The following is a 17865-nucleotide window of genomic DNA, read 5'->3' on the forward strand; positions in this document are numbered from 1 at the left end:
GTGTTGCAGTGTCTTTATTGAAAATATATGTCATGATTTTTTTCTCTTCTTCCCATTTCCAGGAGAGGAATTACAACATTTATCTGAACCATACCAGTTTGCTAAAGGCCATCCTGCTTCACAGCGGAATCCCCGAGGACAAACTGAACCAGGCCTCCAACATACTATGTGATGCCATGGTCAGTAATGATCTCACGTGTATCGCAGATGTTGTCCACATGGTGTTTCTATGGCAGCTTATACGTTCATTGTTTATTGATTCTGGTGAATCGTTGTTCTGAATCTTTCCCTAGAGTGAAAAGCTGACCAAACGTGAGGTACAGGCAAAGTTCTGCAACTTTTCACTGTCTGCAAATAGCGTGAGTGTCCACCGGGTGTTTCTGTTGTTTGGATAACCCCCCACCCAACCATCATGTTGCTCCTGAGCTTTTCTTCTTCTCTTGTGTGCAGTTACAGGTGTTGTACAAGTTCATAGAACAAAAGGGCACTTTGAAAGAAGTGGCACCATTACTGACTTTACTCACCAAACAAAAGACAGCCGTTATGCAACTGGCCAAGCAGGGCCTCAAGGACCTGGAGGAGGTCACGGTGCTACTACAAAGACTCGGAGTAAAACTGCCAGTAAGGGTATCGCTTGTAAACAGATTTTTGTGTTATTCTCTCCCCCACACAGTTTAATGTTGATTGGATCTCCCTACAGGTGATAGTCAATCTAGGTTTGGTGTACAAGGTGCAGCACCATTCTGGAATCATCTTCCAATTTGTGGCCTTCATCAGGAAGCGCAAACGAATTGTACCAGATATACTGGCAGCTGGAGGACGTTACGACCACCTGGTAGTGTATCATCTCATGTAGTGTATCGATCCCACCTCTATATGATATGGTCATTCTTGGGTTGTTATTACTGGACTCATTCACTGCAATTCCTGAATTTGTTAGGGAATTGAAAATAGGACGTAGAGGGCCATTTCCGAGTTTTTGTTTTTCTTGTTGAAACTGCCGATAAAGCGCTGGTCAGCCCTCTGACAATGTTTTTCACTTCCACGACGGGGCAGCATTTGCCTTTTGTCCATGTTAGTGGTTTGTTCCAGCTTCAGCTGTTGTTATAGCGCTATATCAACCTATATGTATGTATTGTGTTGTATTTTGGATGGCTGCCCTCATTTCAAGCTCATAACTCCAGACCCATAAAATTAGAAGAGAGTCTGAGGTTTCTTATTCTTCATTGAATGTTTATGTAGTCCTAAAACTCAATAGTCTATGGGTCCTGGAATTTGAGTGACAATGACAAAATCCTCGCACGATACTGGGCACATTTCTGTACCTCATTTTCAAAAATACCTCATTTTTCACACCTGCATTTGACACCTTTCAACTTAAAATAAAACAAAGATGGATTAATACTACTACTACTACTACTACTACTACTACTACTAATAATAATAATAATAATAATAATAATAATACATCTCATTTATAAGCGCCTTTCAAAGCTCTGGAGGTCACTTCCCAGTCACAGCATAAGTTTTTCTGTGGGTGAGCAGCGGCAGCCACACGCGCCAGGGTTCACTCAAACCGGAAGTAACTCAAATAGATAGAAAGCTAGCTAGCCAACTAATAGATAGCCAAAAGACAGACAGCTAATAGATAGCTAAAAGATAGCTAACTACATACAGTAGCTAGCCAAGTGATAGCTAGCTAGATCGCTAGTCAAAAGATTGGATTTGGATTGGATTTGCCTTTGTTAGTCTCGCAGTGGAGAAATTTACATTTCACAGCAGCAAAGTTATGAAAGGAATGAAAGTAGAAAAACAAAATACAGGAGCTGCTAGAAAGGCAGCCACTCTCGCGGCGCCGTCTTGAAGTCAAAAGAACAAAAAAACGAAATAACAAATACCTGTAACATGACAACACAAAGACACAAAGAGTCATTCATTCTTAGATAGCGAGCTAGATAGCTAGCCAAAAGATAGCTAGTTAGATAGCTAGCCATCTAGATGTCTATATAGCTAATAGCTAGATAGCTAGCTAGTCAGCTAGAGATCTAATAGATAGCAAATAGAGAGATAGCTAGATGATCAAGAGAATTTAGTGGGAAGCCGTGGAGTTAAAAGTGTCGTTCCGATGAATAATTGCCATGGTTCCCTTTCGCCTCATCTCTTAAGACCAAAAACATATATGTACAGTATAGTCAAACAGACATTTATTGTCACATGGGTTGCCTTATTGCTAGTTCAGAGTACAATGGTAGAGCAACTCAGGAAGAAAGAAAAACACAGACAGACTTGCAACATCAAATTATTTAATTACATCTTCTGAAATTAGCATTTATTTGACCTTCATTTGATTACTGATGCATTTTGTCTTTTCTATTGCTAGATCCTAGAATTTCGTGGGCCCGCCTCCACCGTGCCAGTACCCTCCGCAGTGGGCGCCAGCGTGGCGTTTGACAAAGTGTGTGCTGTGGTGGCCAGCATGACAGAGCCAGTGAGGAAAACACACACACTACCATCTGACATCAAATTATAATGAAGGAGCGGTAGAGGGAATCATTAAATTTTTCCTTATTTCAGAATTTGGCTGATACGTACAGAAGCAAGTTAATAACTATGATCATTCGGAGTGTATGATTCTGTTTATTTATGTTGTGTTTATTTAAAAATATATGTTGTGGTTGGATGAGGCAAAAAAAAGAATGAATAGGAGCGGGGCAAAAAAAAAATGATACTTTAAATTTGGGATCAATTCATTTATTGTTCTTCACCTCTGAGAAGAATCCATATGTACCGTATTTTCCAGTGTAGAAGTAGTGCGCTTAGTTATGCCGCGTCCTTGTTGTGTTCACTGACATAAATAAACCTCAATGTTGTTTTTCTAACTCTGTCATATCTGTGATCTCTTTCCTCAGCCGTCATTAAGTTCTTGTGATGTCCTTGTCGTACCTGTGGGGCATTCATCCATGTCCAGAGCCATCGGCATTGTCCAGAAGCTGTGGGCCAATGGTGTCACTGCAGACATTGCCTACGATGTCTCCCAGGTTTGTGTTCATCTAACGGTTACCTTAAAGGACAACCGACACCATTTTTTTTGTTTCCTAACTGACATCAGAAAAACGTTTTATAGCATCTAAAATACCCAAAACACACGGGCTGATATTTTTCGTCAAATGAAAAACACCAATAAAAATGACTTAGTGTCCCAAAAATACAAAAATACCAAAATGACCTCAGAAAGTTTCAGTTTCAGAAGGTCCCGCCCCCTTTTTCGTGACGTAACGCCAAGACGTCTTGCCTTGCTCGAGAATCAAAACAATGGCTTCAGATTCGGTGAAGATGCTTTCTTGTTACGCATCCAATTATGAAAATGATTCAAATATTTCTGAAGTGGAAAGCATAAATGTTTGCAATCGATTAAAGGAGTCCTCCCATATCAATTCGAGCAGTCAGGACTCCAATGTAGTGTCCCAGAAAATGCACAAAATGGTGCCCAAGCTCCATTGGAAATGGGCTGATTTGTCTGCTGGGAATTTGTGTCAGCTAATATCAAATAGTAGTCTTGGTGCAACACACGACGATTCACCATTGCGTTATTTATGTGTGTTTCCTTCTGATTTCGCCATCAACACGAAGTTTTCAGACCAAATAAAGTACCCAAAATGCATTGTGTGTTGCTTTCTCGGTCGGTGACGATACCTACCGTGACGTCACGTCAGGCATCGTCGCCAACTCAAAAACAAGACTTCCTGAATATTCAGCGCGAGTATTAAAACATAAAATATAGCTATATGCCGTGGAATCTTTGTCAAATACACTCAGTAGAAGTCATTTGAAGTGATTTTACAAATTATGGACACAACTTGTTCAGAGGTGTCGATTGTCCTTTAAGAGGCTGTGATAAGTCTTGAACTGAAGCCAGTGTTTTAGTTGAGCTTTTAATGTCAGGACCAGCGTTTGGCAATTTTAAAGTGAATGATAAGGTCTCTGTGCCATTTGGAAGGAATTCTGCCCCTTTTCGCTTGCTGATAAGAACGACCAGTAACAATGTGATACAAATGTCAGCACTTAATGGAACCTTATCAGCCTTTCACAGGCAACACTATCAGCAAATATAAACTATGTATATACCATGAGGCCAACGAGCTCCCATAAAAATTCTTAATGACCCCGATATAATGCTTTCCAGATTTAAAGGAACAGAAGCCACATTTGGAACGACAAATTGTCAAATTAACACCTCTGACTCTTACCTCATATACCGTTTCTATGTGCACCCATTGGAAATAGTTTGTTTGCCTCTTTTACTTTCTTTGACTATACGTGTACTGTATGTACTGTAAGGCCAAGGTCTTGACAAAGGTAAAGCGCAGTGCCTGCACGCTTTTTTTCATCTTTCTTTTTTCTTTTAACTCATTCAATGCCAAACGATGTGCAAAAATGTCTCCACTCCAGGGCCAGGGTTTTTGTCATTTTCACCCAAATTGCAGGACCCACAGAATATTGACTTTTAGGATGACATAAACATTCAATGCGGCGTAAGAAACCTTAGACTCTCCTCTTTCATCAGAAAAGAAAGAGTTAATTCCTAAGTTATATGGGTCTGGAGTTATGTGAACTTGAAATTGGGGTGGCTGTACAAAAGGAGGGAAAAACATTGCCAAAAAACTGACCAGCACTGATGAAAGAAGAGAGTCTAAAGTTTCTTCCACTGCATTGAATGTTTATGTAGTCCTAAAACTCAATATTCTGTGGGTCCTCGAATTTGAGTGAAAATGACAAAAACCCTGGCACTGGAGTGGACACATTTTTGCACATCGTATGTCAGTGAATGAGTGAATAAAAGTTGGTTTATGGATGGAAACAAGCAGCCCTCTCTTAATGGTTGATGGTGTTTGTGTGATTTCAGCTAATTACGTGTATGGCCCAACACCCAAATAATTGGTCAGACTTTGAGAACGGCTTATTCAGATTAGGCTTTTGCGTGCCCCCCACGCTCCCTCCGTCACATGGCAAAGTCTTGCAGCGCCACTTAAAGCACACTTCAAGTTTGCCTAAGCCAGCTAATGGCTTTGAGGGAGCAGTTTCACATTATCTGTAACCTTTCGTTCACATTGGGAAATGTTTTAATTTAAAGGACAACCGACGTCTCCGGACAAGTTGTGTCCATAATTTGTAAAATAGCTTCAAATGACTTCTACTGAGTGTATTTTACAAAGATTCCACCGCATATAAGCTATATTTTACGTTTTAAGACTCGCACTGAATATTCCGGAAGTCTTGTTTTTGAATGCGTACGAGTCCGAACATGACGTCACTGAAGGAACGCCCCTGACCGAAAAAAGGACACATTGTAGCAGTCCTATCACATCAATGCATTTTGCTGTGCTTGTTTGGTCTGAAAACGTTGTGTTGCACCAAAAAGAGCCAGAAGAGGGCGACCAAGCTCCATGTAAGGAATTTATCAGCCTGTGGAAACGGTCTGATTAATTCCTCACACGGAGCTTGGTCACCATTTTCTGCCTCTTTTTCGGTGATACATTTCCCTCCAATGTTGCTTCAAAATGGCACGGAATAAATTCTTCAATCGATTGTAAACATGTATGCTTTCCTCTTCAGAACTATTTGAATCATATACATAACTGGATGTGTAACAATGGCTTCATATTCTCCGAATCTGAAGCCATTGTTTTGATTCTCCAGCAATGCAAGACGTCTTGGCGTGATGTCACGAACTGGGGGCGGGACTTTCTGAAAATGCCCAATTCGCAGCTCAATTTTTTTGCAGATTTTGGACACTTAAAGTCATTTTTATTGATGTTTTGCATTTGAATAAAAATATCATACTGCGTGTTTTGGGTATTTTAGATGCTATAAAACGTTTTTCTGATGTCAGTTAAGAAACAAAAAAGTGACGTCGGTTGTCCTTTAAGGGGGAGCAAGTACAAGTTGACAAACATAGTGATGTTCACTTTTTTAAATAAAATAAAAAAAATGATTTGTTTTAGTCTCAGGAGACGTTGCTGGATCACTGCCGTGTGGCAGGCATCACATGCATGGCCATGGTATCCGACAAAGAGGGCAACTACGTCAAGGTAATGGTATTCCACACACACCGAGAATCTACTTATACATTTTAGAGATTAACTCATTCACTGCCATTCCCGAATTTGTAAGTTTTTTTTTTTCAGGGGTGCCGATAAAGTGCTGGTCAGACCTCTGGCCACCCCCATTTCAATCTCAGATAATAATAATAATACATTTCATTTATAAGGGCCTTTCAAAACTCTCAAGAAAACTTTACAGTCACAGGATATTTTTTCTGCGGGTGAGCAGCGGCAGCCATACGCGTCAGCGTTCACTCCAGACACATATAATTTAGGAATTAACTTTTTGTCTGATAAAGACAAGACAATTAGTCTGCTCATGCATGTTTTTGGAATGTGTGAGGAAACCGGAGCACCTAGAGAAAACCCAGGCTGGCACGAAGATAACATGTACACAAACCCGGTACCTCTGCACTGTGACTTTGATGCGCTAACCACTAGCTCACTAGGCTGCAGCATAGATTTCTCCAAACTAATAATACTAAATGTTGTTAGTCGATGAGAAGGTTTCTTCAGCCGTCATCTGTACAAAAGTGAAGGTTTCGGACGTTTCGCCTCCTATCCAAGAGGCTTCGTCAGCGAACTAAAGTCTGACTGGTCGTATCGGCCCCATTTATATATCCCTAATGTCCAGACCTGGTGGCGCCGGACACAGCTATGATAGGTCCCTACTCTCAGGTTGGGGGGGGGGGGGGGGGCGCGGGACCCCCCCCCTGTGGCACCACTGATTGTTCCTACATTCCTGACTAACGATTGGCCTATTACACCCACTCCCCCCGGTATCACCTCATCAGCATAACGACCCTCATCAGCATTGCGAAAGTTGCCTAACCTGTTTAAACAGGTTAGGCAACGTCCGAAACCTTCACTTTTGTACAGATGACGGCTGAAGAAACCTTCTCATCGATGGACCACTCCTGTACGACTGAGAGCTTACACAGACGTAAATGTTGTTAGAATTTTTTTTATTTTGATTTATATAGCACTTTAACAGCAGCTGAAGCTGTAAGAAAGGACTAGCATGGAAAAAAAAGACCAGAGGTCTGGCCTATGCTTTATCGGCACCCCAGCAAGAAAAGACAAAACTCGAACAAATTTGGGAATTGCGCTCTACGTCATATATCAAATTCCTGAATACATTCGGGAATGGCAGTGAATGAGATAAACACCCTTTTCAACAAGAATTGGTGAATACGGAATATAAACATACATTCTAAAGCAAAATATAAAAATGTCACAAAAAATGGAGAAATGAACAACGCATTCTAATTCAAGGCCACCAAAGTGGTCTTCCCCAACTCGTGGTGCAGTCATTACGAATAAGTGCATCTCCAGACGCGTGTGCGTAAAGCATCTGTTCTTTTGGTTTGTCAACACTCTGCTTTCATTCCGCCGAGGCACATCTTGAAGTCATTTTAATCAATCCTCAGGTCAAATCCTTTGAGAAGGACAGACAGTTCGAGAAAAGAGTTCTGGAGTTTGAGGTGGTGGAGCACATCGTTCAGAAATTTCGGACCAAATTCTTAGAGGAACGATCCATCAGGTAAAGTGATTTCTTGTCTACCTTGGAATGTCGCTATCATTTCTGGGAAGCTTCATACAAATTGTTCTTGGTGCTCCACGCAGGGAAATATCTGAAAGCATGGGCCAGAACCCCAAAGGCTCCCAGCTCAACGCTACAGGTCCTGCACGCGCTGCACGCCGTCTGTTAACACTCACCTCGCCAAAGCCAAGCGTTAGCCGCGTGTTGCACTCAACACGTTTCACTGTTGGCTTCCCTTCAGTTACTTTTATGTTTCTAAAACATGGATTGACGCATGGGCCTGAGTGATGAAAGATGAGTGTCTCCGAAGATTAGGCTCAAATCTTGCGCTACTCACTAGTATATACACAGCTGACAATGTGTTGTAATGATTTTGTACATTAAACGCAATATGTGTGATTTATTTATTTTTTTGCTCCATAGGATCTTCAGAGCAACACGGGAGCAGCTGTAGCATGAATATGAATGTGAACGTCATCAGTTCGGAGAAATTGTCTGCCAGTTCAAGACGTCGCTTTGAGACTCAGGTAACTGAAATGATGCATTCAATGTCGCTTCAGCTCTCCGCAACCGTTCCAAAAGTTAGCTAGCTATCAGCTATAATAATAATAATAATAATAATAATAATAATAATAATAATAATAATAATAATAATAATACAGTGAGACCTCAACTTACAAACTTAATTGGTTCCCAGACAGTGTGTAAGGCGAAAAGTGTGTATCTCAAAAACATATTCCCATAGGAAATCATTAAAATGGGAATAGTCCGTTCCCGGGTTTCCATAAAATATACTTTTCAACTAAATAAGCCTAAAACACTACACACAACATACCTTATTCTATGTATAATAAATGTGCTATTGTATTGGAACGAAAGAAATACACTGCATTGTATCATAAAGTCACTTTATTTACATTTGTGATGGTCATTTATGGCGTGATGGAATGGCGTTGGAGGTCGAAGGTCAAAGGGAATTGCTGTTTGGAAAGAGAAGCACATTACATGAGGACTGTAATTAAAAAAATAAACTGTGCTGTAAAATAAAGTTTTATTTACCTTTTTGATGGTCGTTGATGGCTTATGGAAGGAGAGTCACCTTCCATAAGGACTGTTGGTAACTTAACTTCTGGTGCTGTTCGGTCGTGTGCTTCCGCCGAAGATCACTCCGCCAGCCGTGGTGGGTGTGTATTATGAAAATAGTGCTTATTATAAGGTTTAATTTGACGTTTGTAAGATGAAAAGTTTGTAAGATAAGGTGTTTGTAAGTTGAGGTCTCACTGTAATAATAATAATAATAATAATAATAATATTTATTGTGCCCGTCACTGTGATCACCTATCAATGTGTAATTACCCACAATGCGACCGCGTAGCAGGCTCAAACGAAGCTATTCGCCAGGGAGAATTTAGTCCTCCGCTCATGATGTAACTACACGCAAAAACACATGTTTTTTTTCTGCATGTTGTTTATGTTTATGCTCTTTCATTTTCCGCATGCAAAGAATTCTTTTATTCCACCCTTTTCGTTATTTTTGACTTTGTTTATCTTGTCGTCGTCCCCCTGCCCTTCTCAGATCCACACCAGATTACAGACTCTCGCAAACACTTTGCAAAACAAGAACAGTGACATCGAAGTTCTGGCGGTAAGTCATGTTGTTTGTTTACCCATACATCCACTTCCTTTTCTCATACTGTCCCCCTTCTTTATCTTTCTCATTCAAGTGTGACATCTCAGCACGATGAAAAGGTTTGAATAGTTAAAAACATCTGGAGGAGGAGGCCCATTAGAGTTGTTTAACCACATGCCAAATTCCCCCCCTCAATTGCTTCAAATCCAAATCCAAACATGTCGCGATACAATACAAGGAACACATACTTCATTCTGCCACTGCCGTTTTGAGTTTGTATTTATTTTTTTCTTCCTAGATTTATTGCCAAGACATGCACGCCATAAATCATCTTATTTTCCTTGTCACGGCCCCGTCCCAAAAAATGTTTGTCGTTCCTGTGAGACTCTGGATTATATCAAGATCTCATTGGTAAATATGATTTATTGAAACATCCCACGCCTAATCACCTTCGTTCCACGAAACGCTCGCTCAGGCCTCCAAGTCTTTGTTGTTGAACGTCAGCAGCCTTGTTTGTATATCAGTCCGAGTGGAACACAGCAGCACTCATTTTCCAATGATCGGCCCAGGAGGCAATTAAACCCCCTTCCTGGGAAAGGGACACAAGCTGTTTTTCAAAGCAGGGTCTTGTTGGAATTTGGAGTCATCGTGCTCCCAAAGAATTACGCAACCGGTCGAGTGAGATTGTACACAAGGCTTTATTCTTCGCCTAAAACGTCAGTGCGTTATTTTGAAACACAATGGCTTCTAAATATGCTCCTTTTTTCCCCCCGTCTTCCTGCAGGTGGACCTTCAGAAGGAAACACTGATCAACTTCCTGTCTTTGGAGGTCGGTTCCTTCATAACTTGTCATAAAACATTTCAGGCTATACATCCCGGAGACGTGAAAAATGTGGTGGGTTGGGGCTACCTGGAAAGAGTGGGAATTATAACTCAAGAACGCAGACAGGAAAAGGGGATCCCGTCTCCTTCCTACGGCGCCGCTTCTATTTGCCGAGGGTGTTGCGAGGGAACACCCCTGACTTTTTTTTCGTCTTCCACCGGTGGGTGGGACCTGCTCCAGTGGTTCATACCTGGCCCCTCTTTCACAAAGCTGTCATACAGTCGCATATCTGCCAACTACTCCGGTTTTGCCGTAAAAACTACGATTTTCATTATCCCTTTCCGATTTACGGGTTAATAATGAAAATTACGGTTTCCAATAAAAACAATGAATCCAAAATAGACAGTACAGTGATACCTCAGCTTATGAACTTATGAACCCAGAAAGTGTGTATAAGGCGAAAAGTGTGTCTGACAAACATTTATTTCCCATAAGAAACAATTAAAAATGAGAATAATCCATTCCCACGTCCCCATAAAACAGAGATTTTCTACTAAATAAGCCTTAAAACTACACAAAATATACCATATTTTATGTATAATAAATGTTCTATTGTATTTTAATTAAAGAAATAAACTTATTATACATAAAATAAGGAATGATTTCTGTAGTTTTAAGGCTTACAAAATTGGTAAGTAGAAAATTATGTTTTATGGGGACCTGGGAACAGATTATTCTCATTGTAATGGTTTCCTATGGGAAATTATTTTTTGGGATACACACTTTTCACCTTACACATTCTGTCTGGGAACCAATTAAGTTTGTAAGCCAATGTATCACTGTACTAGCCTTTTCTGGTTTCAGAAGTTGGCAGGTATGCAGTCGGGCGTGCATGCTTAGTGGCTGTTAATATTCACATTCCAAGCCCCCCGACCCCAAAGCTTCTTTGCAATAACTGCTATTCGGAAAGACTTGAGGGTTGGAAGGCCTTTTAATGACGGCACATTGCCACCAGAAACTAGAATAAAAGGATGGATAGCCTGCGCCGTTATATAAGCGACACCCCATAAATTGAGGGCCACCTATGCAACAAGCTAACAAACGGACTAACCGCAATCCCGGTTTCTCTTTTCCTACAGTTTGAGAATGAGGAGCAGTACAACAACAGCGTGAAAATGTTACTTTCCCGTCTCCCCAAGCAGCGCTACCTGAAGTCCATCTGCGATGAGATCCACACTTTGAAAATGACCAAGAGGTACCAGGCTTAGCAAGGTCGACGTACTATTTAATAGTCTCCGTCTCCCCAGCAATGTTAAATCCTTCGTCTTTGAGCCTCTTGTGTTGTGACACCCGTGAATGCCCGCTTGGGATCAGCCGCATGAGGAATTGTGGCGGCTTTTCTCTTGCGCGACTGAGATGCTCGCAAAAGAAAAATAAAATATTACTATTTAGTATTTAAGTGAGTCTAAATTTATTAATGGGATTGTTAGCCACCTATCTAGCTAGCTAGCGAGATAGATAGATAGATAGCAATCTAGCTACATCTAGCTAGATAGCTACTTAGCTAACTAGCTAGAATCTAGCTAGTCTAGCTGCTAGATAGATTGATATCTATCTAACTAGCTATATCTAGCTAGCTAGGCAGATAGATGGATGTAGGTAGAGATAGATAGATAACTAGCTATATCTAATGATAATAATAATACATGTAATTTCTAAGCGCCTTTCAAAACTCTCAAGGACACTTTAATGTCACAGGATAAGAAAGTTTTTGTTTTTGTGCGGAGGAGCAGTGGCAGCCATTCGCGCCAGCGTTCACTGTACCCAGAAGTAACACAGTAGCGAAGTTATGAAAGGAAAGAAAGAAGTAGAAAAACAAAATACAGAAGCTGCTGGAAAGGCAGCCACCCTCGCGGCGCCATCTTGAAGTAAAAAAAGCAACAAAAAAACTAAATAAGTATTCAAATGAGTCTAAATTTATTAAGGGGATTGTTAACTCGCTAGATAGATAGTTAGTTGGATTGATTGCTATCTAACTAGCTATATCTAGCCTGGTAGCTAGTGAGCTAACTAGCTAGATAGATCTAGATATTTCGAGAGATCTAGAATCTTGCTACCTATATAGATTCTAGATAGATAGCTAGATCTACATAGATCTAGCTAGATAGATATAGATAGCTCGATAGATATAGCTTGATATATAGCTAGATAGATGTAGCTAGATAGATATAGATAGCTAGATATATCTAGAATCTAGCTATTTATCTTGATTCTAGATTGATAGCTCGATAGATCTAGATTTATACATAGCGAGATAGATCTAGATAGATAGATTCTAGATAGATCTAGAATCTAGCTATCTATCTGTCTTGATTATAGATAGATAGATAGATAGATTGATTGACAATAACAACCCTTTAATAAATTTAGACTCACTTAAATATTAAATAGTCATTTTATATCTATCTAGCGAGCTATCTTGCTAGCTATATCTCTATCTAGCTAACTTTCAATTTTGTGGGTAGGGGGGTTTATTTTTGTTGAAGGCCTAAATAAGCAAGCCCGAGCGAAGAAGTTCAAGAATGTCACTTAGCAGTATGAAGTCTTGACACGTTTCGTCTTGCTCCAGGGTGCCCGTGGTCGTCTTGTACAGCTTGCAGGATGACCACTACAAGACTCTCCTGTGAAAAGCATGATGGTCCTCTGACCGGGTACACTTCCTGCTTCCGGCTGGGGAAATATTCACCTTTGGACTTGGATTTTGACAAGAACGTGCCACCCCCTCACCCCCAAAGACAATCTTTGCTATCTTCATCATACATCAGCTTTGATGAAACTGCCACACCGAAGTACAAAAAGGTACTTAATGCTAAAGTAAGTCGTGTTTTTTTATTTTTATTTCGAAACCGACAACAGTATTTTCTTGTGATAAAGACTGAAAGTCGGAATAAATCCTTCTTCACATGCATGTGGTCTTCTTCGTTAGCTATAACTAGCTATATCTAGCTATCTATACCTAGCTAGCTATACCTTGCTAGGTATAGCTAGCTAGCTATATCTTGCTATATCGAGCTATCTATATCTTGCTATATCGAGCTAACTATATCTAGCTATACCTAGCTAGCTATATCTAGATCGCTATAGCTAGGTATTTCTAGCTAGCTATATCTAGCTAGATATACCTCGCTAGCTATGGCTAGCGAGATATACCTAGCAATATCTAGCTAGGTATGGCTAGCTAGCTATACCTAGGTGTTTCTAGCTAGCTATACCTAGGTGTTTCTAGCTAGCTATACCTAGCTAGCTATATCTAGAGCACTATACCTAGGTGTTTCTAGCTAGCTATACCTAGCTATAGCTAGCTGGCTATATCTAGCTAGCTATACCTAGCAATATCTAGCTAGGTATAGCTAGCTATCTATATCTAGCTAGCTATGCATAGCTAGCTACATCTAGCTAGCTATACCTAGGTGTTTCTAGCTAGCTATACCTAGCTAGCTATTCCTAGCTGGCTATATCTTGCTAGCTATACCTAGCTAGCTATACCTAGTATATATAGCTAGCTATACCTAGCTACGTAGGTATAGCTAGCTATACTAGCTAGTTATATCTAGCTAGCCATATCTAGCTATACTTAGCTAGTTATATCTAGCTAGCCATACCTAGCTCGTTCTTAACCGTTCTAACCTGCTATCCCACAGGTGAATTAACCACTAACACATCTTGGGGGGGGGGTCTACGTTGGAGTAAATTTTTATATTCACAGGTAGACCACTTTTTTCACACTTTTATTTCTCAAAAAAAGAGAGTAAACAGAGTAACAGTTTCACTTATTTACAGGCTTAGGGAACAGAGAAATAAATAAGGCGATTGATACTGAATATAGCAGATTGGTGTAAATGGTCCAAAATGTACAGCAGCTTTGGCGACCAAAAGTTCATTCAACAAAAAAACTAAAGGGAAAGAAAAAAATAAAACTATAGTATTAATAAATAATAAAGCTACGTGAAAAAATAAATAGTGTACTCTTCTGCTCAGCTAATTTCAACTAACGTTTTACACAAAGTAGAACAAAAGGACAAGGACACTTTCACACTTCATTTTAAAGCACATGATCATGATTCAAAGAAATCCGAGTTAATGGAACATACAGATATTAAACAATCTACCAATTTTGGCATCACAATCACATTCGAAATCGGTTGCCGTTGCTTTGCGTGGGGGATTGAAAAAAGGATATTTTATTTTGATCCGATTGCTATAGCACATGGCCTCCAGCTTGAACAATTTGCGTATACCGGATATCAAATCCCCGATTAGCGTGTTTAGCCCACTGTAAGAATCCTGCAGTTTCATGAAAAAAAAGGGCGGAAAGTGCTGATTTTATTTTGAAACATAAAAACGATTTACTCGCTCAAGTTGAGCTGTTTTACGGAAAACTAGTGCCTCATTGAAAAGAAGAGGAAAAAAAAAACACGTATAAAAGCATTTTACACATACAGTATGTATAATAAATTTAAACTAAAACAAAGCATGAACATTCTCAATATTTTTTTCTGGCAAATATATTTTACTTCAAATTTTTTTCTCATCATATATTTTTACTTTTTTTGTAGCCCTTGTTGGAAATAGTGATACCTTGGCTTACAAACTTAATTGGTTCCCAGACAGTGTGTAAGGTGAAAAGTGTGTATCCCAAAAAATTATTTCCCATAGCAAACCATTAAAATGAGAATAATCCATTCCCCATAAAACATTATTTTCTATTTTCTAATTTTCTAAGCCTTAAAACTACACAAAATATACCTTATTTTATGTATAATAAATGTGCTATGGTATTATAATTAAAGAAATAAACTGCACTGTATGATAAAGTCGTTTTATTTACCTTTGTGATGGTCATTGATGGCTTGATGGAATGGAGTGGCCGGTTTCATCAACATCAAACACTTAATGAGGAACGTAACCTTCTTTCACCATCTTGAGGAACGATCCCTTGTATGTGCTTTCTCTGTGATAATTGTATCTAGTTCCTCATCAATTGTGTTCTGTTTAGCTGGGTTGATAGCTTTTTTGGCTTGTGCGGGTTGTTTATGGAGCCTGATTGATATTATATTTAACCTTGCAGTCTACACTCTGCCTTTGAACAAATCAAATATCAAAGTTGAAAGCTCTCACGGTCGTCTGCCTGTCTCTTTAATGTTTAAAACACCCCCCCTCACTGCTGCGTACTTGACCAGTCACATGGCTTTAACCGAAGACTGGTGGCAGGGAATAGAGGACAAAAACAGTCGGCTGCCATTTTGTTGTTAGAACGGGCTCGTTCGCGAACGACACATCACTCATTGAGGCAGCTCCGTGGATGAAAAAAGTTGCCAAGGTAAAGTTTGTATGCCAAGGTAAAATTTTCATAAATGTAACGTTCGTAAATCGAAAAGTTTGTACGCCAAGGGGTTTGTAAACCGAGGTATCACTGTATTTTAGTTTTGCTCCTTGTCTCCTGCTACAATTATCATTACCGTATTTTCTGCACTATAAGGCGCACCTAAAAGATTTTTTTTCAAAAAGCTGACCATGCGCCTTATGTATGGAAAAGGTTTTTAAATGTCATTTGTTGAAGGGTGCGCATTATACTACAGAAAATACGGTAAGTTACTGCGCGAGGAACAAATGTATGCTTGGCAACTATAGATGCTCTTCTTTTTCCTTAGAAGTTGGCGTGCCATCCAAATAATCCTCAACCTAACTTTTTTTTCTTCAGGTTTCCTTTCACGAACCTCACGTTCCCTCTTCATGTTTTTAAAACATTAAAGACAACCAAAAATGATATCACTGGTATGAATCAGTGATTTTGATATTTTCAACAGATGCATTTAAACAGCTTCTAAAAGCATGAAAGCTTTAAAACAAACCGTTGGCAACATTCAGACATTGGTTGAATCATGGACAAAACAAACAAAAAAAATAGTGGTCGCACGAAAGATGACAACATTTACTTGCACCGTCTTATAATTTAGAAGCAAAAAAAGACACCATTTATGGGCAGTCTGGAACTCTGAAACGACACCAATTTTGTCTCCTCTTCCACTTATAACATTCTTCAGAGATGGACATCACTCTGATTCAGCTTCCAGATAGGATAACATATGAAAAGCAGGCATAGTTCACCATAAGTTGTGTGGAAAAACGGTTAGCTCACATTTTTTTCACATAAAAAAATCCCAGAGGGATTTTCTTGGGGCTGATTTGTTTGTTTCTCGGTAGATTTGAACACACTATGGGAATGTTTCAACCAGCGTAAATTTGGCCCGAAAAAGGCCTTAAAAATTGGCCTACAAAAACATGAATACAGTACTTTTGTTATGTACACAAACTAAACAAGGCACACATTCTCTAACGCAAAGCCTGACAATTTGGTGGATTGATACCAGTTCTTTTGGCCTCCCTGCTAATTGTACTGACAACATCCATCAAGCACTGCTGTAAACCTCATAGTTTAACCCATATATAACTAGTTAGCAATAGCTAGGTATAACTAGCTAGTTATACCTAGCTAGCTATATATAGCTAGGTATAGCTCGCTAGATACGTATAGCTAGCTAGATATACCAAAGTATAACTAGCTAGATATAGCATGGTATAGGTAGCTAGATATAGGTAGGTTTGGCTAGCTAGATATAGGTAGGTATGGCTAGCTAGATATACCAAGGTACGGCTCACTAGCTATAGCTAACTAGCAATAGGTAGGTATAGCTAGCTAGTTATACCGAGCTAGGTATAGCTAGCTAGTTATACCTAGCTAAGTATAGCTAGCTAGATATTGCTCGGTATAGCTAGCTAGATGTAGCTAGCTAGATATAGCAAGGTATAGCTAGCTAGATATAGCTAGGTATAGCTAGGTAGATATAGCTAGGTATAGCTATCTAGATATACCAAGGTATAGCTAGCGAGATATAGCGAGGTATAGCTAGCGAGATATAGGTAAGTATGGCTAGCTAGATATAGGTAGGTAGGCTAGATATAGCTAGTTATGCCTAGCTAGGTATAGCTAGCTAGTTATACCTAGCTAGATATGGCTAGGGATAGCTAGCTCAATATACCAAGGTATAGATAGCTAGATATAGCAAGGTATAGCTAGGTATCACTAGCTAGATATAGCTAGCTAGGTATAGCTAGTCCTCCCCTCCCCTTGGACCAGTCCACAAGGTGAAAACCGGTGACAGGTTTCCAATGTTCTAACTTAGTCAGACTGAGAAGCCTCAGCGATTGTGCAGTAAAGCTGAGTGACTCTGTGTGTGTGTGTCCGTCTGTCTGTCTGTCTGTCTGTCCTCCCAGCGGCTCATGTGGGTTGACGTCTGTCCATGGTTCACACACACAAGAAAGGTCACATGAAATTGTTGTTTTAACCAATGTGGAGTGTCCTCTTTTTTTCCAGTCACATAGAGTGAAGCGAGAGTAGCAGACTGCATCCATGGTGTGTGTGTGTGTGAAGTCTGACGTTAGCGCGCCGTCCAGTTGTTAGCCAGCTTCGCTCTTGGGATGCTCATCTTATCCAAACGAGGGGAATTCGTCTCTGGGGAGAAATGGATCCCGCAATCATTCCTGACGTTTTGAAACTTGTTTTCCTTGGAGGGCTCCATATAGACCACCTGGTTCTTGTTCACATGCTTCAGGATCACGGTCTGGAGAGCAAACGTGACAATGAACGGCCAATAAGCAATGTTTGAAAATCCAAAATGATAAATTCATAATGAGTGGCACTATCCTG

The 17865-nt window shown here is 39.9% G+C and overlaps 2 protein-coding genes across 2 annotated transcripts in view; one reads left to right on the plus strand and one right to left on the minus strand.

Annotated features, from left to right (window-relative positions):
• The window catches only part of eif2ak4 (eukaryotic translation initiation factor 2 alpha kinase 4), a 31197-nt gene extending 18132 nt beyond the window's left edge, over window positions 1-13065 (plus strand). Inside the window, exons 26-39 of the mRNA XM_089004793.1 lie at window positions 63-179; window positions 294-359; window positions 451-621; window positions 701-835; window positions 2381-2488; window positions 2910-3038; window positions 6003-6089; window positions 7532-7644; window positions 7728-7783; window positions 8068-8171; window positions 9221-9289; window positions 10059-10103; window positions 11237-11352; window positions 12727-13065. Coding sequence (XP_088860919.1) covers window positions 63-179; window positions 294-359; window positions 451-621; window positions 701-835; window positions 2381-2488; window positions 2910-3038; window positions 6003-6089; window positions 7532-7644; window positions 7728-7783; window positions 8068-8171; window positions 9221-9289; window positions 10059-10103; window positions 11237-11352; window positions 12727-12784 — 1374 coding nt within the window. The 3' untranslated portion in view covers window positions 12785-13065. The remainder of the gene's footprint in view (window positions 1-62; window positions 180-293; window positions 360-450; window positions 622-700; window positions 836-2380; window positions 2489-2909; window positions 3039-6002; window positions 6090-7531; window positions 7645-7727; window positions 7784-8067; window positions 8172-9220; window positions 9290-10058; window positions 10104-11236; window positions 11353-12726) is intronic.
• A 2889-nt stretch (window positions 13066-15954) lies between these two features.
• LOC148893501 (cysteine-rich motor neuron 1 protein) overlaps window positions 15955-17865 on the minus strand; it is a 46247-nt gene continuing 44336 nt past the window's right edge. Inside the window, exon 15 of the mRNA XM_089004635.1 lies at window positions 15955-17779. Within this exon, the coding sequence (XP_088860761.1) occupies window positions 17597-17779 (183 nt within the window). The 3' untranslated portion in view covers window positions 15955-17596. The remainder of the gene's footprint in view (window positions 17780-17865) is intronic.

The sequence above is a fragment of the Hippocampus bargibanti genome, linkage group LG09 (assembly GCF_051943395.1).
Source record: "Hippocampus bargibanti isolate YZ-2025 linkage group LG09, ASM5194339v1, whole genome shotgun sequence".
Classification (NCBI taxonomy): Eukaryota; Metazoa; Chordata; class Actinopteri; order Syngnathiformes; family Syngnathidae; genus Hippocampus; species Hippocampus bargibanti.